At 37.3% G+C, this 25,933-nt stretch overlaps 1 protein-coding gene and 1 long non-coding RNA gene across 4 annotated transcripts; both read left to right on the forward strand.

Moving 5' to 3' along the window:
- Window positions 1-295: 295 nt before the first annotated feature.
- LOC131675883 (uncharacterized) lies at window positions 296-6,237 on the forward strand. The gene is made up of 2 exons (XM_058955018.1): window positions 296-6,175; window positions 6,220-6,237. Exons 1-2 carry the CDS (start codon window positions 296-298, stop codon window positions 6,235-6,237), a joined length of 5,898 nt encoding a protein of 1,965 aa, XP_058811001.1.
- A 13,682-nt stretch (window positions 6,238-19,919) lies between these two features.
- LOC131684652 (uncharacterized) lies at window positions 19,920-22,979 on the forward strand. Of its 3 annotated transcripts, XR_009304679.1 has the most exons (6): window positions 19,920-20,274; window positions 20,347-20,673; window positions 20,765-21,018; window positions 21,327-22,295; window positions 22,358-22,542; window positions 22,602-22,979. It is a non-coding gene; the product is annotated as an uncharacterized LOC131684652 (long non-coding RNA). The 3 variants fall into 3 exon arrangements; XR_009304677.1 differs by having other exon boundaries at window positions 20,735-21,018; window positions 22,358-22,979; XR_009304673.1 differs by having other exon boundaries at window positions 22,358-22,979.
- Window positions 22,980-25,933: the final 2,954 nt, after the last annotated feature.

The following is a 25,933-nucleotide window of genomic DNA, read 5'->3' on the forward strand; positions in this document are numbered from 1 at the left end:
AATCCAACAAACTAAAAGATCTGTACGGATCTAAAAGATGCCAAACAACAACCAAAGCTGTCAGGCTTGTCAAGGATCGGACAACAGCCGGATGGTCGCTTGTGACAAATGCGGATCTTGGTGGCATTTCGACTGCGTCGGTGTTGGGGAAAGTATTAGCGAGAAGGACTTTTGCTGTCGGAAGTGTGTCTTTAACGACAAGGAAGACGAAAATCCACAGAAATCATCCAGCGTGGCCAACTCGGAAGTCGGAACATCCACAGGTAGCACCCGGAATCGAACAAAGCTTCGTCTTATGAAACTGCAGCAACAGAAAGAGCTGATGAAGCGACAGTTAGAGCTCGAACGGGAGGAGCAACGCAGACGTCACGAAGCGGAAAGATTGCTGAAGGAGAACGAGGTGGAGAAAAAGCAGCTCGAAATCGATTCGATATATTTGCAGGAGAAGTTTCGTGCATTAGAGGAGGATTGTGACAACGATTGTGATGATCTAAAAAGCCGGAAATCTGCCCAAAGCAGCATCAGCAAAGTCAACCAATGGCGAGAGCGACATCTAGGGGGCTTGGTTAATTCAACCTTAGTCACCCAAGAAACTGTTCCAGTTGCGACTACGACTTCGACCGCTGTAGTGGCAGATCCCACGCATTCCGATGCACTCCAAACGGTAGCAAGCTCCCCTGCTGTCAAAAGTGTTTCTAATACGCTCTCCACGGGAATAGCAGCAACGACACCAGTGTGCAATAAGACCAGCACTATCCTGACGACCGTTCAATCGATCCAGTCGGCAATTCCAGCTCCAATATCAAGTTCCGTCGCGCCGGTGTGTGCAAACCATCCATCAGTGACACAACCCGTCATTCAATCGGCTGTGGGTGGTCCACCGAATTTGAGCAGTTTGGGTGGGTTGTTAAATCGAACGTCTCAACAATATCCGTTTTGGTTTCCGCATGGAAGCGCAATACTTGGAGGAAATCCATCAATAGGAGTAAGCAACTCGCAAGGTTGTGCGATACCAGCGCAGATAGTAAATCAGGGCAACAGTAATTATCCGTCAGTTGGAGTAAGCATATCGCAAGGTACCACGATACCCGTACCGGTAGGCAATCAGGGTGGTACTAGTAATTCGTTTCCTGTATATTTTCCTCCTTTCCCGAATTATATTAATCAATACGATCGACATTGTCCCTTACCTCCTGAGCTACCATGGGAACACTCACCGCGAATGGGCATGTATAATCCTCCCGCCGTCCAACCACCGACGGAAAACGAAATAGGACCCACATCGCGGCAGCTAGCTGCACGCCAGGTGATGTCGAAGGAGCTCCCTCCGTTCTCAGGGAACCCGGAAGAATGGCCTTTATTTATTAGTTCATTCACCAATTCCACTAATGCTTGTGGGTTTACAAACGCGGAAAATTTGATGCGATTGCAACGTTGTCTACGAGGAGGCGCTTTGGAAGCTGTTCGAAGTAGGCTTTTGATTCCGGATTCAGTTCCACAAGTCTTAGCCACGCTACAGACTTTATATGGGAGACCGGAAATCTTGGTGTACGCTCTACTGAAGAAGGTTCGAGAAGTTCCAGCACCGAAGTCAGACAAACTTGAGACGCTCATCGGATTCGGAATGGCAGTTCAGAACCTCTGTGACCACCTTCACGCTAGTAACCAGGAGGCACATTTGAACAATCCAACGTTGCTTTATGAGTTAGTGGAAAAACTTCCTGCGAACCTCAAGCTGGACTGGGCGATGGTCAAACGTCAACAACCAGGAGCCGATCTTCGAACGTTTGCTGCGTACATGTCCATGATTGTGTCTGCGGCCACAGAGGTAACTCTGACCATTGACGCAAAACCAAATCAACAAAAGAACGACAAGTCAAAGGAAAAGAATTTCTGCAATCCACATTCAGCGCCTACTGTCAGCCACCCTAAGCCCGAGGAAAATTGTTCAACGGGGAGGCAGTGCCTGGTGTGCCAAGACCCCTTGCACAAAGTGAAGGATTGTGCTACGTTCAAAAAGTGGGACGTCGATAACCGATGGAAATTGGTTCAAAAACTATCGCTTTGTCGTATTTGTTTATTTTCGCATGGAAGGCGTCCATGCAAGTCGAAAGGGCGGTGTGGAATAGATGGTTGTGATTATAGACATCACCCGATGCTGCATTCTATCTCAAAGAGAAGCGATGCATCTACGTCAAACAACAATGCAGTGCAAAATCATCACCACACCGGGAGAGGTTCCCTTTTTCGCATTGTTCCTGTGACACTCCACGGAAAGACACGATCGATCACGACATTCGCCTTCCTAGACGACGGTTCGTCGATAACGTTGGTTGAGGATTCTATTACGAATTTCCTTGATGTTGATGGTAAAGCCGATAATCTATGTCTGGCCTGGACGGGTAATGTTACTCGTTCCGAAGAGCAATCTAAGCGGGTGAAGTTGGACATATCAGGTGTTACACACCGAAAGAAGTACACCATTTCTGAAGCTCGAACGGTGAAAAGCTTGGGATTACCAAGGCAGACCCTATGCTATAAGGATCTTGTTGAACGTTATCCGTATTTGGCTGGACTACCCATTCCGGATTACAAGGATGTCGTTCCCAAGATTCTAATCGGTAATGACAATGCTCATTTAAGTGTCACCTTGAAAAGGCGTGAAAGGCTACTAGATGAGCCTATCGGCACCAAAACTAGACTAGGGTGGTCAATTCATGGTCCGATAGCAACGATGAGGAATGAACCATGCTTCAGCATGCACATGTGCCAGTGCGTACATGAGGATGAGGACTTGCACAATATAGTCAAGGAGTACTTTTCCCTTGAGAATATGGGAGTGTCCCTACAACGAAACTTAGAGTCCGAAGAAAATCAACGAGCTAGGCGGACTCTGCAAATTACCACATTGCGCGTAGGCTTCCGATTCCAAATCGGGTTGTTGTGGAAGTACGATACCTTCGAATTTCCTGATAGCTACTTCATGGCTGTGCGAAGGCTGGAATGTCTGGAGCGACGTATGTTGGCGGATCCTGAACTCGGTTCCAATGTTCGTAGGCAGATAGAGGAGTACAAAATAAAAGGGTATATTGAGAAAGCATCCAAGGCTGATTTGATCGCGGTGGATCCACGAAAAGTTTGGTATTTACCACTGGGCGTGGTTATTAATCCTAAAAAGCCAGGTAAAATCCGCATCTTCTGTGACGCAGCAGCGAAAGTGGATGGGGTGAGCTTAAACACAATGCTGAGTAAGGGGCCGGATCTGCTTGTACCGTTGAAGTCAGTTCTAACCGGATTCCGAGAACGACAAATAGCTCTATGTGCGGATGTGAAAGAAATGTTTCACCAGATGCTTATGCGAAAGGAAGATAAACACGCCCAGCGAATTTTATGGAGAGATGACCCAAACCATGAGCCACAAGTGTACTTCATGAGTGTGGCCACTTTCGGAGCTGCCAGCTCGCCGTGTTCGGCACAATTTGTTAAGAACTTAAACGCAAGCGAATATGCAGATCGATATCCAGAAGCTACAGACGCAATAATACGTAAACATTATGTTGACGACTATCTGGACAGCGTGGACAGTGAAGATGAAGCGATCAAGAGAGCGAAAGAGGTTGCTTTTGTTCATTCCCGAGGCGGATTTATTATTCGTGGGTGGATGTCCAACTCGAAGGAAGTTCTGCAAAAGCTGGGTGAAACAACGAGCGCCGACGTTAAGGAGTTCTCGATGGAGACTGGCCACTGTTCGGAACGTGTGTTGGGAGTGTTGTGGTTACCGGAAGAAGATGCGTTCACGTACGCGGCTAATTTTGTGGCGGTACCTGAATGGCCTACCAAGAGAGAGCTGCTGAAGACGGTGATGACTTTATATGATCCTCTGGGATTTCTTTCACACTTTACCATTCATGGGAAAATCCTAATCCAGGACGTTTGGCGCAGCAAGGTTACGTGGGATGAAAGAATTCCTGTTGAGTTAAGACAACGATGGGACCAATGGGTTGCCCTTTTCCCTTCCTTAGCAGCGGTGCGAGTGCCGCGATGCTATTTTCCAAGACAGCTGTCATCGAAAGTCAAGAATATACAATTACACATGTTTGTAGATGCCAGTTTAGCCGCCTTCGCGTGTGTGGCCTATTTACGCGCCGAGGTAGATGGGAAAATTCATTGCGCATTGGTGACTGGGAAGGCAAAGGTCGCCCCTCTCAAATTGACGTCCGTGCCTCGGCTGGAACTTCAAGCTGCGGTGTTAGGAGCGCGTCTAGTCGAAGACATCTGCTCCACTCACACTCTACCTATTGCGAAGAGATTCATTTGGACCGATTCTAAAACAGTGCTAGGATGGATTAATTCGGATCAACGAAGATATAGCCAGTTCGTAGCATTCCGCGTCGGAGAGATTCTGGAGAAGACACGTGCTACTGAATGGCGTTGGATTCCTTCGGATATGAATGCGTCTGATGATGCTACAAAGTGGAAAGGCGAGCCTAATCTAACCCCGGAGGGTCGCTGGTTTGGGGACCCTGAAGTTTTGCATATTAATGAGGAGTACTGGCCGTCATCTTCCGATGTCATGTACGATACAACCGAGGAGCGACGGTCCAATTTGGTGATCGAGCATCATGTAGTTCACTCAGTTTTCGACTGGGAGAGATTTTCGAAATGGCACCGTTTGTCTAGAACCGTCGGGTACGTTGTGCGATATGTCGGCAATTTGAAAGCCAAAGCCCGAAAACATCCCACTACAAAGGGTCCATTGTGCCAAGAAGAGTTAGCAACAGCGGAGACGTGGGTCTTTCGTGCGATTCAAAAGGAGGTCTACCCGAAGGAAGTGGACATACTGTCTTCTATTGGCACTCAGAAAGGAGGCTCGAAATTAGGCTGCGACAGTAGGCTTTTCAAACTTGCTGCATTCATTGATGAGAAAGGGGTCATGCGTATGGAAAGCAGAATCAGCCTGGCTTCGTTCGCGGCTTACGACACAAGGTACCCCATCATACTCCCTCGGAATCACCACGTTACGACCATCATCATAATGTGGTACCATCACAAGTTCCTGCATGGTAATAGGGAAACGGTGATCAACGAAATGCTCCAGCGTTTCCACGTATCCTGCCTACGCGTTGTCGTTCGAAGCGTAACCAGAGAGTGCCAGCAATGCAAGATTCGTAAAGCGAAACCATCGGTACCTAGAATGAGCCCTCTACCAGCTGCCAGACTAGGAGCATTCTTCCGGCCATTTACATTCGTCGGTCTGGATTATTTCGGGCCAATGACTATTAGAGTTGGTCGAAGCAACGTGAAACGCTGGGTTGCGTTATTCACATGTCTTTCCATCCGTGCGGTGCATCTAGAAGTCGTGCATTCGCTTTCAACCGAGTCATGCAAGATGGCAATTCGGCGTTTTGTAGCCAGGCGTGGCTCACCATCAGAAATATACAGCGATAACGCGACAAACTTTCTCGGTGCCTGCCACGAACTTCGAAGCGAGATTAAAAGCATTAATGAAAGCCTTGCGGAGACCTTCACAAACGCCAGTACGAGATGGCTTTTCATCCCTCCGTCCGCTCCGCATATGGGCGGCGCTTGGGAGCGGATGGTACGCTCAGTTAAAACAGCTTTCTACGCGATGACAACTACCAAGCTTCCAACGGAAGAGATGTTCGGAACGGTATTAGTGGAGGCCGAAGGTATTGTCAATTCCAGGCCTTTGACCTTCCTAGCATTGGATGAAGGCAACCAAGAATCATTAACACCCAATCATTTCCTCCTTATGAGTTCCAACGGAGTCGTGCAGACTCCGAGGAAAATCTACGAGTCGAATGCCATATGTCGGAGTGACTGGGACCATTGTCGTCGCATGGTTGATCTATTCTGGCGGCGTTGGATCCGCGAGTATCTGCCTGTAATATCAAGAAGGACAAAATGGTTTGGGGAAGTAAGATCGGTGAAGCAAGGAGATTTGGTAATAATTATTGACGATGGACTCCGCAATGGATGGGTGCGTGGACGGGTTCTGAGGGTTCGCAAAGGTCAAGACGGCCGAGTACGCCAAGCGTGGGTGCAAACATCAGCCGGAGTGCTTCGAAGACCGGTAGCGAAACTTGCGGTGCTGGATCTGGATTCTGGTAAAACTGGCACTCAGAGCGGTGACCAGTGTTACGGTCAGGGGAATGTTACGGTGACTACGACCGAACCTACACGTCCCCTCGTGTGCAGTGTCGTTACTGCGATTGACAATGACAGGCGAGACATTTCGAGGGCGATTTGTCATAAGACCGAGAGCAAGTCATCCTAAACCGGCATATAATATAAAAGTGCAGACGTTAAACACGTGAATTTATCCTACGGTAATCTATTGTTTCTCATTTCTTAGTACGATTAAAGTTAATACATTATTATAGGCTACGAAATATCTATTATATAACTATTATATACTTAAAACAGATACTGCGTGAATTTAATCAGATGAGCATATAACTGTTGGATTATTGTAAAATTGGAGGTTATCAGATGTGAGTTCCATGCTTTATTACTTACGAAATATGTACTGAAATATACCCTTTAGCTTTTAGCATTTTCCATCAGAACTAATTGGTGGATTCGCTACGAAGAATCCGAAAATTCATAATCCAACATTCTGTATTATTGGCAAATGAAATTTTTTTTTAAAATTACAAACAAATATATAAATTAATTTACGCAACATTACGTACTTCTGGTTTTGTAGAGGAAATCAGTGGCTAGAAGTATTACTATATGTCATTACAATTCTCGTTGGCAATTTTTTGGAAATCACACTTTTTGGTCAAAGCTTCTGTATTATTGGCATATGGCAAAATTTTTTAAAAAATTACAAAAAATATAAAAATTAATTTACGCAACATTACGTACTACTGGTTTTGTAGAGGAAATCAGTGGCTACAAGTATTGCTATATGTCATTACAATTCTCGTTGGCATTTTTTTTGGAAATCACACTTTTTGGTCAAAGCTTCTGTATTATTGGCATATGGTAATTATTTTTTTTAAAAATTACAAAAAATATAATAAATAATTTACGCAACATTACGTACTACTGGTTTTGTAGAGGAAATCAGAGGCTACAAGTATTACTATATGTCATTACAATTCTCGTTGGCATTTTTTTGGAAATCACACTTTTTGGTCAAAGCTTCTGTATTATTGGCATATGGTAGAAATCTTTAAAAAATTACAAAAAATATAAAAAAATAATTTACGCAACATTACGTACTACTGGTTTTGTAGAGGAAATCAGTGGCTACAAGTATTACTATATGTCATTACAATTCTCGTTGGCATTTTTTTGGAAATCACACTTTTTGGTCAAAGCTTCTGTATTATTGGCAAATGAAATTTTTTTTAAAAATTACAAACAAATATATAAATTAATTTACGCAACATTACGTACTACTGGTTTTGTAGAGGAAATCAGTGGCTACAAGTATTACTATATGTCATTACAATTCTCGTTGGCAATTTTTTGGAAATCACACTTTTTGGTCAAAGCTTCTGTATTATTGGCATATGGCAAAATTTTTTAAAAAATTACAAAAAATATAAAAATTAATTTACGCAACATTACGTACTACTGGTTTTGTAGAGGAAATCAGTGGCTACAAGTATTGCTATATGTCATTACAATTCTCGTTGGCATTTTTTTGGAAATCACACTTTTTGGTCAAAGCTTCTGTATTATTGGCATATGGTAATTTTTTTTTTTAAAATTACAAAAAATATAATAAATAATTTACGCAACATTACGTACTACTGCTTTTGTAGAGGAAATCAGAGGCTACAAGTATTACTATATGTCATTACAATTCTCGTTGGCAATTTTTTGGAAATCACACTTTTTGGTCAAAGCTTCTGTATTATTGGCATATGGTAGAAATCTTTAAAAAATTACAAAAAATATAAAAAATAATTTACGCAACATTACGTACTACTGGTTTTGTAGAGGAAATCAGTGGCTACAAGTATTACTATATGTCATTACAATTCTTGTTGGCATTTTTTTGGAAATAACACTTTTTGGTCAAAGCTTCTGTATTATTGGCCAATGAAATTTTTTTTTAAAATTACAAACAAATATATAAATTAATTTACGCAACATTACGTACTACTGGTTTTGTAGAGGAAATCAGTGGCTAGAAGTATTACTATATGTCATTACAATTCTCGTTGGCAATTTTTTGGAAATCACACTTTTTTGTCAAAGCTTCTGTATTATTGGCATATGGTAATTTTTTTTTTTAAAAATTACAAAAAATATAATAAATAATTTACGCAACATTACGTACTACTGGTTTTGCAGAGGAAATCAGAGGCTACAAGTATTACTATATGTCATTACAATTCTCGTTGGCAATTTTTTGGAAATCACACTTTTTGGTCAAAGATTCTGTATTATTGGCATATGGTAGAAATCTTTAAAAAATTACAAAAAATATAAAAAATAATTTACGCAACATTACGTACTACTGGTTTTGTAGAGGAAATCAGTGGCTACAAGTATTACTATATGTCATTACAATTCTCGTTGGCATTTTTTTGGAAATAACACTTTTTGGTCAAAGCTTCTGTATTATTGGCAAATGAAATTTTTTTTAAAAATTACAAACAAATATATAAATTAATTTACGCAACATTACGTACTACTGGTTTTGTAGAGGAAATCAGTGGCTAGAAGTATTACTATATGTCATTACAATTCTCGTTGGCAATTTTTTGGAAATCACACTTTTTGGTCAAAGCTTCTGTATTATTGGCATATGGCAAATTTTTTTAAAAAATTACAAAAAATATAAAAATTAATTTACGCAACATTACGTACTACTGGTTTTGTAGAGGAAATCAGTGGCTACAAGTATTACCATATGTCATTACAATTCTCGTTGGCAATTTTTTGGAATTTACATTCTTCTCCAGAATCCGGATAATGTTCAGTATGGCAGGTGAACTTATTGGTATGGAAGCTTTTCTGAAAACGAGCTTTTTGGTAGGTGGAATATATAAGCTTTTTGGTTGGAAGAAAATATTTGCACAAGGTGGAGATAATTTGGAAAAATCATAAAAAATATAAAAATTAATTTACGCAACATTACGTACTACTGGTTTTGTAGAGGAAATCAGTGGCTAGAAGTATTACTATATGTCATTACCATTCTCGTTGGCATTTTTTTGGAAATCACACTTTTTGGTCAAAGCTTCTGTATTATTGGCATATGGTAAATTTTTTTAAAAAATTGCAAAAGATATAAAAATTAATTTACGCAACATTACGTACTACTGGTTTTGTAGAGGAAATCAGTGGCTACAAGTATTACTATATGTCATTACAATTCTCGTTGGCAATTTTTTGGAAATCACACTTTTTGGTCAAAGCTTCTGTATTATTGGCATATGGCAAAATTTTTAAAAAAATTACAAAAAATATAAAAATTAATTTACGCAACATTACGTACTACTGGTTTTGTAGAGGAAATCAGTGGCTACAAGTATTACTATATGTCATTACAATTCTCGTTGGCATTTTTTTGGAAATCACACTTTTTGGTCAAAGCTTCTGTATTATTGGCATATGGTAATTTTTTTTTTAAAAATTACAAAAAATATAAAAAATAATTTACGCAACATTACGTACTACTGGTTTTGTAGAAGAAATCAGAGGCTACAAGTATTACTATATGTCATTACAATTCTCGTTGGCAATTTTTTGGAAATCACACTTTTTGGTCAAAACTTCTGTATTATTGGCATATGGCAAAATTTTTTAAAAAATTACAAAAAACATAAAAATTAATTTACGCAACATTACGTACTACTGGTTTTGTAGAGGAAATCAGTGGCTACAAGTATTACCATATGTCATTACAATTCTCGTTGGCAATTTTTTGGAATTTACATTCTTCTCCAGAATCCGGATAATGTTCAGTATGGCAGGTGAACTTTTTGGTATGGAAGCTTTTCTGAAAACGAGCTTTTTGGTAGGTGGAATATATCAAGAGTGCTGATTCAAATGGTCCTTAGTGACAAATGTAAACAAACTGAGTTATTTGCAGCACAGCATGTGAATACAACATAGCTAACGAATACCGAAAACCAGGATTCATTATACCCAGTATTTATCAAAATAATAAGCATTATATAAAAAGTCGCAAAGTTTTCATTATCATATTTTGAAATTTTGCACTTGAGACCTTTTAAAATGAAAGGACCTATGCGCGAAATATTTCAAAACCTGTGCAACTGTTCATAGGCGCCATGCAAAAACGACGCATGATTCATTTCATTCTATGTTTTTCCCACTGCACATAGGTACCTAGTAAAAACGTCCTAAGCATCAAAATAAAAGAAATTATTTTCTTCTGTTCATGCGACTTTTTTTCGAAGTTAAATTTAGAAAGTATAATCAATTAAATGATAATTAGAAAGCTTAGTTATTCTAAAGTAACATGCCATTCGTTGGTTTTAACCACTTCCAGCCAATGATTTGTTAATATAAACTAAAGTTTCCCGCATTTTTTTTCTGCAAGACTTCTGTTAAATCCAGTGCAACTATTTATCATAGTAATGAAGAACATTCGTATTCCGGTGCTCATTTTGTCGAAAACTTTGAAGAAATTCAATATTCGTCGCAAGAGCTACCTTTGCTGAAAAAAGCCGTATGTGCAGCGTCGTATGATTCTTGGGCCCGAAAAAAAGACCTATGTGTAAGGTCCTATAATTTTCAAAAGGACGCATCATTCTAAAGCGCTTAAAAACTACATTAGCACTAAACATTTCATGTTTTTAGTATTATTTACCTAAAGAGCATAGTCCTTAGACTATATTGGCATAATTGTTCCATCAAAACGCATATTTGTTCTCTAATAGGGATTTGTTTTAGGTCCATGAAACTTCAGCCTCGTTTTTCTCAGTTCGAGCTCAATGTCACTTAGGACCTTTTGAATAAGTACTCTTGATATATGCTTTTTGGTTGGAAGAAAATATTTGCACGTGGTGGAGATAATTTGGAAAAATCATAAAAAATATAAAAAATAATTTACGCAACATTACGTACTACTGGTTTTGTAGAGGAAATCAGTGGCTACAAGTCCCAAGTAACCAATAAGCATTATAACGTAGCCTAATATCTGCTTTAGATCCACATATAAAGTTGTCCTAAAGAGCCGTGAAGCCCTAAATACTGATATAATGCTGGTATAATGCCAGAAAAGGCGAAATATGGTGCTATTACTATGCAGAGATTGACAGCTCGTTTCTGCAGTACTAATGCTATTATACAGCACCAGCGTAGAAATGTCAAATTTGAAAGCCTTATATTGGCACAACTAATGCTAAAAGCTTCGGTTGGCTGTCATTGCCGCCATGGTTTTAAAACCATTTCTTAGGTTTCCTTTTGGTAGGATGCGAAAAAAGGAAAAATTTTAAAATAAAATGTTCTGTTTAAAACCGTAATTGACTCTGTTCTAATGCACTGTAATGAATATCCTTAATGGGTTTTCATTCTCACATGATATGAATGTTTACGAAAATTACCTTTAGTAAGTCTCGAACTGAGGTACCTTGCCTCGTCCTTCACGGTAAGTGCGCTGCGTTTGCTCCCTGGACTATATTGCATATGTTCGATTGAAATAAAATATGCCGAATATAATCTTCAAAAAGAGTTGCATAACAGATAAACCCACAGCATTACAATAGCATTATATCAGCTTTTTATATGCTTTATAATGGCATTAAATGCACTTTTACAGCTTACATGCTTTAAAGATCCTTGAAGCATGTACGCGTTATATCAGCTTTATATACACATATAGAGCAAGCGATAATGCTATATGTCGGCTGTGCAGTTATGCATTATTGATGCTAATATAGAGCTGTATTGCATTGTTAATGCTGTAATGGGGTTTCAATGCAACTTTAGTGCAAATGTATAGCCAATATAGTGCAATGGCTTAATGCTTATGGTTACTTGGGGTATTACTATATGTCATTACAATTCTCGTTGGCAATTTTTTGGAAATCACACTTTTTGGTCAAAGCTTCTGTATTATTGGCATATGGTAGAAATCTTTAAAAAATTACAAAAAATATAAAAATTAATTTACGCAACATTACGTACTACTGGTTTTGTAGAGGAAATCAGTGGCTAGAAGTATTACTATATGTCATTACAATTCTCGTTGGCAATTTTTTGGAAATCACACTTTTTGGTCAAAGCTTCTGTATTATTGGCATATGGCAAATTTTTTTAAAAAATTACAAAAAATATAAAAATTAATTTACGCAACATTACGTACTACTGGTTTTGTAGAGGAAATCAGTGGCTACAAGTATTACTATATGTCATTACAATTCTCGTTGGCAATTTTTTGGAAATCACACTTTTTGGTCAAAGCTTCTGTATTATTGGCATATGGTACATTTTTTTTTAAAAATTACAAAAAATATAAAAAATAATTTACGCAACATTACGTACTACTGGTTTTGTAGAGGAAATCAGAGGCTACAAGTATTACTATATGTCATTACAATTCTCGTTGGCAATTTTTTGGAAATCACACTTTTTGGTCAAAACTTCTGTATTATTGGCATATGGCAAAATTTTTTAAAAAATTACAAAAAATATAAAAATTAATTTACGCAACATTACGTACTACTGGTTTTGTAGAGGAAATCAGTGGCTACAAGTATTACTATATGTCATTACAATTCTCGTTGGCAATTTTTTGGAATTTACATTCTTCTCCAGAATCCGGATAATGTTCAGTATGGCAGGTGAACTTTTTGGTATGGAAGCTTTTCTGAAAACGAGCTTTTTGGTAGGTGGAATATATATGCTTTTTGGTTGGTAGAAAATATTTGCACGTGGTGGAGATAATTTGGAAAAATCATAAAAAATATAAAAAATAATTTACGCAACATTACGTACTACTGGTTTTGTAGAGGAAATCAGTGGCTACAAGTATTACTATATGTCATTACAATTCTCGTTGGCAATTTTTTGGAAATCACACTTTTTGGTCAAAGCTTCTGTATTATTGGCATATGGTAGAAATCTTTAAAAAATTACAAAAAATATAAAAATTAATTTACGCAACATTACGTACTACTGGTTTTGTAGAGGAAATCAGTGGCTAGAAGTATTACTATATGTCATTACAATTCTCGTTGGCAATTTTTTGGAAATCACACTTTTTGGTCAAAGCTTCTGTATTATTGGCATATGGCAAATTTTTTTAAAAAATTACAAAAAATATAAAAATTAATTTACGCAACATTACGTACTACTGGTTTTGTAGAGGAAAACAGTGGCTACAAGTATTACTATATGTCATTACAATTCTCGTTGGCAATTTTTTGGAAATCACACTTTTTGGTCAAAGCTTCTGTATTATTGGCATATGGTACATTTTTTTTAAAAAATTACAAAAAATATAAAAATTAATTTACGCAACATTACGTACTACTGGTTTTGTAGAGGAAATCAGTGGCTACAAGTATCACCATATGCCATTACAATTCTCGTTGGCAATTTTTTGGAAATCACATTTTTTGGTCAAAGCTTTTGTATTATTGGCATATGGTAGAAAATTTTAAAGAAGTACAAAAAATATAAAAATTAATTTACGCAACATTACGTACTACTGGTTTTGTAGAGGAAATCAGTGGCTACAAGTATTACTATATGTCATTACAATTCTCGTTAGCAATTTTTTGGAAATAACACTTTTTGGTCAAAGCTTTTGTATTATTGGCATATGGTAGAAAATTTTAAAAAAATACAAAAAATATAAAAATTAATTTACGCAACATTACGTACTACTGGTTTTGTAGAGGAAATCAGTGGCTACAAGTATCATCATATGCCATTACAATTCTCGTTGGCAATTTTTTGGAAATCACATTTTTTGGTCAAAGCTTTTGTATTATTGGCATATGGTAGAAAATTTTAAAGAAATACAAAAAATATAAAAATTAATTTACGCAACATTACGTACTACTGGTTTTGTAGAGGAAATCAGTGGCTACAAGTATTACTATATGTCATTACAATTCTCGTTAGCAATTTTTTGGAAATAACACTTTTTGGTCAAAGCTTTTGTATTATTGGCATATGGTAGAAAATTTTAAAAAAATACAAAAAATTAAAAAATTAATTTACGCAACATTACGTACTACTGGTTTTGTAGAGGAAATCAGTGGCTACAAGTATTACTATTTGTCATTACAATTCTCGTTGGCAATTTTTTGGAATTTACATTCTTCTCCAGAATCCGGATAATGTTCAGTATGGCAGGTGAACTTTTTGGTATGGAAGCTTTTCTGAAAACGAGCTTTTTGGTAGGTGGAATATATATGCTTTTTGGTTGGTAGAAAATATTTGCACGTGGTGGAGATAATTTGGAAAAATCATAAAAAATATAAAAAATAATTTACGCAACATTACGTACTACTGGTTTTGTAGAGGAAATCAGTGGCTACAAGTATTACTATATGTCATTACAATTCTCGTTGGCAATTTTTTGGAAATCACACTTTTTGGTCAAAGCTTCTGTATTATTGGCATATGGTAGAAATCTTTAAAAAATTACAAAAAATATAAAAATTAATTTACGCAACATTACGTACTACTGGTTTTGTAGAGGAAATCAGTGGCTAGAAGTATTACTATATGTCATTACAATTCTCGTTGGCAATTTTTTGGAAATCACACTTTTTGGTCAAAGCTTCTGTATTATTGGCATATGGCAAATTTTTTTAAAAAATTACAAAAAATATAAAAATTAATTTACGCAACATTACGTACTACTGGTTTTGTAGAGGAAAACAGTGGCTACAAGTATTACTATATGTCATTACAATTCTCGTTGGCAATTTTTTGGAAATCACACTTTTTGGTCAAAGCTTCTGTATTATTGGCATATGGTACATTTTTTTTAAAAAATTACAAAAAATATAAAAATTAATTTACGCAACATTACGTACTACTGGTTTTGTAGAGGAAATCAGTGGCTACAAGTATCACCATATGCCATTACAATTCTCGTTGGCAATTTTTTGGAAATCACATTTTTTGGTCAAAGCTTTTGTATTATTGGCATATGGTAGAAAATTTTAAAGAAGTACAAAAAATATAAAAATTAATTTACGCAACATTACGTACTACTGGTTTTGTAGAGGAAATCAGTGGCTACAAGTATTACTATATGTCATTACAATTCTCGTTAGCAATTTTTTGGAAATAACACTTTTTGGTCAAAGCTTTTGTATTATTGGCATATGGTAGAAAATTTTAAAAAAATACAAAAAATATAAAAATTAATTTACGCAACATTACGTACTACTGGTTTTGTAGAGGAAATCAGTGGCTACAAGTATCATCATATGCCATTACAATTCTCGTTGGCAATTTTTTGGAAATCACATTTTTTGGTCAAAGCTTTTGTATTATTGGCATATGGTAGAAAATTTTAAAGAAATACAAAAAATATAAAAATTAATTTACGCAACATTACGTACTACTGGTTTTGTAGAGGAAATCAGTGGCTACAAGTATTACTATATGTCATTACAATTCTCGTTAGCAATTTTTTGGAAATAACACTTTTTGGTCAAAGCTTTTGTATTATTGGCATATGGTAGAAAATTTTAAAAAAATACAAAAAATTAAAAAATTAATTTACGCAACATTACGTACTACTGGTTTTGTAGAGGAAATCAGTGGCTACAAGTATTACTATTTGTCATTACAATTCTCGTTGGCAATTTTTTGGAAATTACACTTTTTGGTCAAAGCTTTTGTATTATTGGCATATGGTAAATTCTTTTTAAAAAATTACAAAAAATATAAAAATTAATTTACGCAACATTACGTACTACTGTTTTTGTAGAGGAAATCAGTGGCTACAAGTATCACCATATGTCATTACAATTCTCGTTGGCAGTTTTTTGGAAATCACACTTTTTGGTCAAAGCTTCTGTATTATTGGCATATGGTAAATTCTTTTTAAAAAATTACAAAAAATATAAAAATTAATTTACGCAACATTACGTACTACTGGTTTTGTAGAGGAAATCAGTGGCTACAAGTATCACCATATGTCATTACAATTCTCGTTGGCAGTTTTTTGGAAATCACACTTTTTGGTCAAAGCTTCTGTATTATTGGCATATGGTAGAAAATTTTAAAAAAATTATAAAAAATATAAAAATTAATTTACGTAACATTACGTCACCGACAAACTGACATGACAACTAGAACGATTTCAGTGAAAATTTTTGGCAAATAATTTAAACTCGGAATAGTAGCTCCATCTGTATAATGAGTTACACATCATTACTTAACGTGTATTTCGTAAAAGAACACTAATGTCCTCTAGTAAAAGTCTGGACAAGACATATTCAAACGAGCAGAAGTTTTTCGAATTCAAATGAGCGGAGCATCGTATATTAACATTTTAAGTAGAAAGTATTGTACGTTGCATTGGAAACGACGTTTAATCATTTTGAGGCGATGAATTGAATTGGCGCATTTGATAAAAAATGCTGAAAAACGTCGAAAAATATGTATAACCCAAGTTCAATGCGTGCTTATTATTTACTTTAACTGAATTTATCCATAAAACTGACTAAAATTGTGCTTCTAAAGTTTCAGGTTTTCGTATGTTTTGTTTACAATAAGGTTTTTACACGAAATTGCACCACCTTTTATTAAAGTGTTATCCCATAAGAAATACATTGCGACGAATCGTGCGCCGCATAGCGCTGCGAATCTTCACAGTAAGCAAATTTTCTGGCAGAGACCGCTCTGCTAGATTTCTGTAAGACTTGGTTTGGCAGCCCTGTCAGATTTTTGCGCGTATCCTGTCGGGTTAGTTGAGCTAGGGCGAACTCGGTTTCGCTCGCATTTTCTGGCAAATTTTTACAGGAACCGAGCAAAACCCTGGCATAACTCGGACATAAACTGTGCAAAAATCCTGGCAATTTCTACCGGGTAGAATTTAGCACGAATCGAGCAAAACATCTGACAAAGATGTGGCAGGGAGCGTGCAGACATCTTGGCCGTACATTTCTGACTGGATTCTGGATAAAAGTGAGCAGCATCGGTTGGTTTTTCCGCTTCTGTCAGAAACGGTTGTGGCATTTGAGCGAATTCGTTGCCAGTATCCTCGCACAAATCGCGCAAAATGCTCGCAGAAACTCTGCCAGCATCAATTTCGCTTTGCTCAACTTTTACTAACTTTCTGCTTGCCACGCTGACCGGGTTGCTGCGACGAAAAACAATCGTCGTGTCTTCTTTGGAAAAGTACGGACAATATTGCGGTATTGACTGGCTTTGTTCTCTGGTTGACTCCATGAAAAGTGAATCGAAAAAATTGTATCAACTTCAAGTCGGTTCCAACAGCATGAAGTAACAAGTTACTTTACGCTCGTCCGGACATGCCGCAGACTCAGGTGATTTGCATTCTAATGCCAAAAGATCCTAACTCCTGCGGTAGCATGCAAAAGGTTAAGTCGCCGGGAAACTCTAAGCTTGCTCAAATGACCCTATTCCACGCCCTTGAGTACTATGGCTCATAATATTGAATAATATACTTCACCTTCCAGTGCCTTGCTAATTAAATTCCGTTACAACAACTTCGGGATTTATTATCACATTGATTAATAAACTATTCCATTTCAGAGAATGAAACGATTTACGTAGATCTTTCGCCATTTGCGCAGTGCCATTTGCCCTGATTTACCTCATATTTTGCCAAATATTGTTTATATATATATGTTTACAAAATTTATTCAAAATTTATCAAATGTTCAACAAAACTAGAACATATATTTCTAAGGTTATAGTTTCGTTTAACTATTTCAAGTATAGCCCAACTTCCTTGAGCCAAGTGCCTTGAAACTATGGTTTTCTATTTTCTCTTGTCCAAACTTCTACTGGAGGAACTCTAGTTACATAGAGTAGCTTCGATGATTATTATGTGGTTTTCGTTTGAAGCGAAACTGAGTCAGTTCCTAACCCCAACTGCTGTCAAAATGTATGAACTGACAGCAGTTGGGGTTAGAACCTGACTCAGTTTCAGGTTCAAGCGAAATCGCCATTAGAGAGTTGACTGAAAATTTCGTAACTCGTACTGTCAAACGAACGTCCGTTTGACAGTACGAGTTACAAAATTTTGCGTCGACTCTCTAATAATATCTTGCCAAATTTGAAAATACAGTGTCATGTCAGTTTGTCGGTGATTACGTACTACTGGTTTTGTAGAGGAAATCAGTGGCTACAAGTATCACCATATGTCATTACAATTCTCGTTGGCAATTTTTTGGAAATCACACTTTTTGGTCAAAGCTTCTGTAATTTTGGCATATGGTAGAAAATTTTAAAAAAATATAAAAAATATGGAAATTAATTTACGCAACATGATTTACCATTGGTTTTGTAGAGGAAATAAGTTGCTATCAGAATTACCATTTGTCATTACATTACTTGTTGGCATTTTTTTTGGAAATTACGTTCTACTCGTTTTGTGGAGGTAATATGTAGCTACACGAATTACAATACGTCAGTACAACACTCGTTGGCAATTTTTTGGAAATCACATTATTTTGTCAAAGCAGCCCATGATCGCATATTTGTCCCATTTTCTACGGGATTTCCTATCTTTATGGGGCTGATTTGCGATCACGGGCAGTATATTATTGGCATGTGGATTATATTATATTAAAATTAATTTTCGCAATATCACATACCACTCTGGGTCTGTAAAGGAAATATGTGACTGCCAAAATTACCAGAAATTTTTGGTAACATCAGAAAAGTACCCATATTGCTTCGAATTGGGAAAAATCTTCATGAAAATCAATGTTGTTCAGAATGTTGAGCGTTTTGTTTCCCACAAAGAGTGCACTGTTAATAACATTAGACTATAGCGGTATTTGCTCATTTCTTTTAGTAATATAAATATACATGTAGGATAAATTTCCGAATTTGGTACAGGCACAGACTAACAGACATGACACTCCAAAACAACGCTTTGCCCGCTTTAATGGTCATTTTAAATATATTCGTAGTTGTAGAGACTGTGACCACATTTGAAATTATGGCGCCACTGACATATGAATAAGCATATGGGGGATAGACCACTATTAAACAATTGTTTTAGTTTTGACATAAGTGTCTTTTATTTGGGCCATACCCCAAATAGCGGACACTCAACTAACGAAGACCCCAACTAACGAATTTGTGCTGCATCACGTAATTCTACTTGTGGGCTTTTCCTACGAAATTATCTTAAGCGCAACAATTCAATTCAACTCTATTTTCCAATATTTTTCACTTATTTATTAAATATGATTGTGTACTTAAATTATATTTCAAATGCGTTGGTATTTTCAATACGACGCACTCAAACCCGCTAGTGCTTGCCCCTCGGATAGACAACTAGTGAAAAATTGTTTCAGTTTTGACATAAATGGCCATGCCCTAACTAGCGGACACCCAACTAACGAACACACCAACTAGCGAGCCCCAACTAATTCTACTTGTGGGCTTTTCCTAGGAAATTATCTTAAGTGCAACAATTCAATTCAACTCTATTTCACAATATTTTCCACTTATTTATTATTGACTTTTTATATTCTGGATCTTTTATTATGATATTTGACAACTTTATGAATTTGTTAGGACATTCATTTAGTTCCTGTTCTTGCCACCAGGATACCACCATGAAATAAAAAGCTCTACTTTCAGAGTACCACCTTCAAAGCCTTTATTTTTTAAAGGATGTGCTCTATAATAAATGAGCTTTTTGTTTGATGAGCTTTTTAGTAGGTGAGCTTTTTGGTAGATGAGCTTTTTGGTAGGTAACTTCACGGTAGTGAAAAAATCAGATAGAAGGTATTACCGACGATTCCGCCGGGAATCCTACCTTTGGATATAGGTTGGTTACCCTAATTGAACAGCATTATTCTTGTCAGGAAAGTTCAACTTACAATAGCGCCTATTTATAATTTGTTGTCTAATGTTTATCAACAAAAATAAAAAAAATAACATTACTATCCAAAAATATTGCACCAATGCAGTCAAATAATGATCGACTGGCTCAAAATGTTGACAGTAAGCTGGCTCAAGATGGCGTCTTCGCATATCTCTCCCTAGAGGATAACTACCCAGCAGCAGAACACGGTGATAATGAGCCAACAGTAAATACAACATCAAGATCCTCGGAAAGGACTTTCTCTTTCGGTATGTGTTTAACAGTAGCTTCTCTCCTCCAAGCATTCCTTTGCATATTTAGATGTCCTTGTCAATTTACAGAACAAACATAATGGAAGCATACTCTACACGCGCGACATATTCAATCGGGCCAACCGTGTGACTCGTTTGGAAAAAAGCGCTCATCATCGGTTTCATGGCAGCGAAGTGAGCAGACAAAAGAAGGCGTTTTTTTCCGCAAGGTCGCTCTGGGCAAAAGTTCAGCCAATTGCAAGTAATAAACCACCGGAGTGACAGTATCCGTGCTGTTTGGGACCTTTTTCCATATATTGTAGCTTTTGAATTTTAATACCCGGTCGAAACGATGGCAAGTGCTGCCGATAACTGGGTCAAAAAGGCGGAGGGAGGATCAGGAAATTTCTGCTCTCGGTAAGTGTTTTTTTTTGTCATAACCAACTAACCTATTTTTGGAGCGATAATTTTTCCATAGGTTTTGAATTTTTCTTTTCAATACAAATAGGTTATCGATCTGAGTATCCCTAAGGATAAGGAACCAGAGCCGGCGGCTGTCAGCCCAAAGAAAGAGAATGCGGAAAAACCTAGTTCACCGCCAGTAGAACCAGCGATCAAATTACTCCCTTAGAAACGGCTGCACCTGCAGTTTTGTTTTCGGTAGCTACAGAAATTAAGACTTTAGCAGCTCCTGAAGAAAAAAAAAGCTGCTAGCGAAAATGGAGAAACAGCTTCCTCCACGGAAGATGCAGAGGCATTCAAGTAAGTCGAAATCTGGAGAAAATTTTGATTAGGACATAAGTAACATTGAGAGCCTCTCTCTATTTACTTTCTGTTTCGATTATTACGTCTTTATAACACTTTACACTAATTTTTCAGTACATATCGAAAGCCGATAGTTTTTACTAGAATATTAGGCAAAGAGTTGAGTACTAAATATTGAAACGACCGAGTAATTAACAGAAGAGAAACACACCAAAAAGAATCTCATTGTTACTTATGTCCTATTCAAATTTTTCTCCAGAAATATTTAATATCAGCTTTGAAATTATCCATGATTCATCTTTTAGCCCGGCGGATGCAAGTTTGCTAATTAAACTTATTCGCAAAGGTCTAGTAGAATCAAAGCTGGATCTGGGGGTGAAGGATCCTTCTTCGCCGCTATACTTGGTTAAAACTTTCGAAGCTTTGCACATGAATTCGGAACTGCTTCAGGGAGTCTATGTTATGGGTTTCAACGCTCCTTCCAAGATTCAGAAGACGGCTCAACCTACTCTGTTGGCCGATCCGCCACAGAACATAATCGCCCAGAGTTGGTCGGGAACAAGAAAAACCACTGCCTTCGTGCTGGCAATGCTCAATCGAGTCGATCCGTTGAAAAACTATCCGCAGGTGATTTGCCTCTCCCCACGTATGAACTGGCAATTCAGAAGGGGAAAGTAGCTGCAAAATGGCAAAGTTTTGTGCGGAAATCGAACTTGGTTAAACCGTTCGCGGTGAGAAGATCGTCAAAGGGGCGAAGCTGACTAATCATATCATCATCGGAACAGCCGGGCGTTCGACCTTAAGAAGATTGCAATTTTTGTACCGGACGAGGCGGGCGTTATGATCGCTGTTCTTTTTAGCCACGTACGAGCGGGAGGTGATGGGATTCGCCCAGTACATCGTAACCAATCCGATCATGATTCTTCTGGTGCGGGAGCAAGAATCACTCGATAACACCAAACACTACTACGTCAAATGCCGCAACCAGGACGAGAAATATCAAGCAATTTCAAACATGTACGGTGTGATTACCGTCGGACAAGCGATCATTTTCTGTCATATGATGTATAGGACAGTTGTAAACTCCAAGTAAACTTATTTTCGGCATTGTTAATCGATCGAAACAGGCACGCAAAACGGCTGGTTGGACCAGGATAATCACTCAGTAGCGGTACTGTCCGGTGATCTAACGGCGGAGCAACGGTTGGCCGTTCTGGATCGATCCTGAGCCGGACTAGAGAAGGTATTGATTGCAACGAACGTTTTGTCTAGGGGTAAGTTCCACCACTTGATTCTGGCTGCAGCACCAGGTTACCGAGAGATTCTTCCGCCTTAGGTATCGATGTTGAACAGGTGACCATTGTCATCAACTTCGACCTGCCGATGGATTAGCAGGGACGAGCCGATTGCGAAACGTAATTTGTAATTTATTTATCAGCAGAACGAAAACTTGTCAGTTACATAAACTTTGTATCAAGTCAAGGAAATATCTACATCGAATTAGACGCACCGGTAGATTCGGTAAGTGTGACTCATTCTTGTGATCCTATAGATTGTATTTCTTCCCACTTCTTTAACAGAACGGAATCACCATCAACCTAGTGGGCAGTGATCGAAGCATGATGATTTGCAGATCAATCGAAAAACACTTCCGGAAAAAGATTCAGTTGCTAGACGCGGAGAACTCGGACGAAATTGAAAAGATCGCACCGTAAAGTGTTTTCGACCAGCTACTGGTGAAAGGCATAGGAGCTTTTTTGGGTCATACTTGTTATGATTCTGAATTTATAATTTTATTAATTTTTTTTTCTTCCTTGACCTGACATATGTAACCAACAGGGTAATAAATTTACAATTAAAATTACAATTTATCTCTACCCAGTTCTATCCAAACATTTGAAAAGGGCCTAACTGCAAAATGTAACAAATTGAAATTTCATGTTTTCCATTAACAAATATCTACCCGAGCACGTACATAACGCAACATTTGATCATGAAGAATTTTGATAGCGATTTTACAACAATTAATAAAAGGGCCTAATTGATTTTTATGACCGAACTGATTATGAAAGGACCTAACTGATTGAAAAGTGCCTAACTAGCAATACACTCGTTTTAAATGGATTATAACGTATTATTGTATTATGACTGATTGTAAAAGGCTTATAACATCTTTTCCATAATTTACATACAGGGTCAATCTGACCATCAAATTAGAATTCAGTTAATTCGTGTAATATCAGACTTGAACAGCATTTTTTGTGTGAGGTATTCTGCCGCTAGAAGCAAAACTGTCCCATGTGCTATGGGAATCCCTATACACATGGGACAATTATGCTTCTTGTGGCAGTATTGCAAGTAGTAGCAATATGCGCAATTCCTTAAACCTCTCTAGTGTTTCATGCAATAAGAATTACCACGAATTACTTATGGCAATAAATTTGAACTACGATTCTCACAATTGTTATACCAAAAATAGGTTTGTATCCGTACTGATTATTGGTAGCATTCCCTGAGACTTTCAGAACATTTTGTAGTAGCCATTGTTATCATAATCGATTTTTAACGTCAGCCAAAGTTTAAAGCCTAGGGTTTGGTTCGACCTGAAACCGATTGAGTCGGAGTCGGTTGTTATATTTGCGTTATATTTCCGGATTCCGAAGCGTGTTTCGAAAGGTAGTAAAGGCGGCCAAGGCAATCAGATTTGCTTCTTAATGGTCAAACGCCGATTAAGAGTTACGATTCGGACAATTACAATAGATTTGGTTTGAACGAATTTCGATCATTTCCCTGGGTCTTCTGGAACCGGTAGAAGCAGTCAATTTAGATAGAACATGGCCAGCCAATGATTTAAATTTCCGATTGCAGGAATTGTGCTGTCTAAATTGGTCAGACTGAACTTCCCCGAGACATCCGGAACCGTCACAAATAAGCATTATGATTAATCATGCTCGAAATATGATTCACGCTGAGTACGTCACTTCCCTGAGAGCTTCATGAATGGCAAATAGGTTTACAACAGAGTGTATGTAAGGAGAGTGAAGACAACTGTCATGATTATCCGTCAGTGATATTCCAAACGAACAAACGACCTGTCAAAATACATGAATTTGACTCGTTTGGAATGACACTGACAAATAATAATTGTTCCAATTTTGACAGTGTCGTCACTCTCCTTATATGCACTCAGGTTTACAATTGTTACCGATTTCATACGCATCCGTGATGAATTAATAAAATACATCATTTAAAACATTTAAATGACAACAGAAATATAAAAAAAGATATAAACAAACAACAGCTGATGTCGTTTTCCAGTTATCAAAAGCGACATCTAACAGCAAACACACAGACTAGTTTTCGCGAGCAAATGTCAAAATTCCGCACGGAAGAAGGAAAAATATTTCGCGACCTCATTTCGCAAGAGGTGCATACTAAGCTTTAGGCTGTGAACCATTTGGTGAAATTTTTAACTTTTAGTTAAAATCTGACACTTCGAAAGTTATTTGCAAAATAACCCTACTCTGGAGCATGGTTAAAATTGACAGAGCGATAGTTAAATTTGACAGCTCGATGGTTAAAATTTTTCCCATGATGCAGAATAAAAAGGTGGAAACATTTTCTGTACCTAATTGAGGTTGTCAATATTTTTCAATATAAAATTAAGGGATGAAAATGGAAACGATAACGTGTTGTGTTAAGATTTGTTTGAGTTATTTCAGGATGTGTATGTTTACTTTTCGTGGCTATGACTGTCATACTTAATGTAATAAGAAAAAAACCTAATTTTAAAATATCGACAAATGTTCACACCTCTACCAATTTGTGGTCATCACAGCTGTCAATTCTAAATAACTATCCATATGTCAACTTTTGAAATGGTTCGCTCTCTCGGTTAAATTTTTCCATTCAAGAGAAAATAACTTTCGAACTGTCAAATTTTAACTAAAAGTTAAAGAAAATCGCCAAATGGTTCACAGCCTTATGGCGATTTCGCTTGAACCTGAAACTGAGTCAGGTTCTAACCCCAACCGCTGTCAGTTCATACATTTTGACAGCAGTTGGGGTTAGGAACTGACTCAGTTTCGCCTCAAACGAAAACCACATTAGTCGAAACGACTTCAAAACGTTTCGAATCGAGTCACTCGAATCGAGATGCGGAATGCCACCCCTGTATATACAGGTGACTTGGGTGAAACTACACGCAGAAAAAAATAGCATATTTAAACCAAAAATATGTGTTATTGAATCCAATCATTTATTGTTTATCACTTTAACACACAAACTTATTGGTTTGAAAATATTTTTTTATTAGAGCAACAACAAATTTTTGCTTTCAATAAATACATTTTTAGTATCAATAAATTTCTTTTAATTTCAATAAAATAAATATTAAAAAACGGAACGATAATTTTGTTTTATTGAAACAATAAATAAATTTTATTGAATTCATTAAATAATTTTGTCTCCCGACCAATAATTTAATTTATTGAATTTAATGCATAATTTTATTGAACCTACAAATCTTTTTTCTGCGTGTAGCCACCAAACAATCCATCCGCCAAAATATTTTAGAGGTACTACCCGGTCAAATAATTCGGAATTTGATTCGGAATCCTGAATGGAGTCAGTATGGATTCCAAATCAAATGCAACAACCGATTCCGACTCAGAATCGGTTGTTGCATTTGATTTGGAATCCATACTGACTCCATTCAGGATTCCGAATCAAATTCCGAATGGTTTGACCGGGATGTTTTGCGTATGAACTGTCAAATTGGTAGAAAATTTTCAGAAGTTCATGTAATTTTTGCATTTTTTTAAGGAAACTGACTATATTCGTATAAAAAACTGAAACTAAAAGAAAATTAATTTCCTTCAAGATGGCAGCAGACTTTTCCTGCAAACGAGGG

This window comes from Topomyia yanbarensis, chromosome 1, assembly GCF_030247195.1.
Source record: "Topomyia yanbarensis strain Yona2022 chromosome 1, ASM3024719v1, whole genome shotgun sequence".
NCBI classification, from domain to species: Eukaryota; Metazoa; Arthropoda; class Insecta; order Diptera; family Culicidae; genus Topomyia; species Topomyia yanbarensis.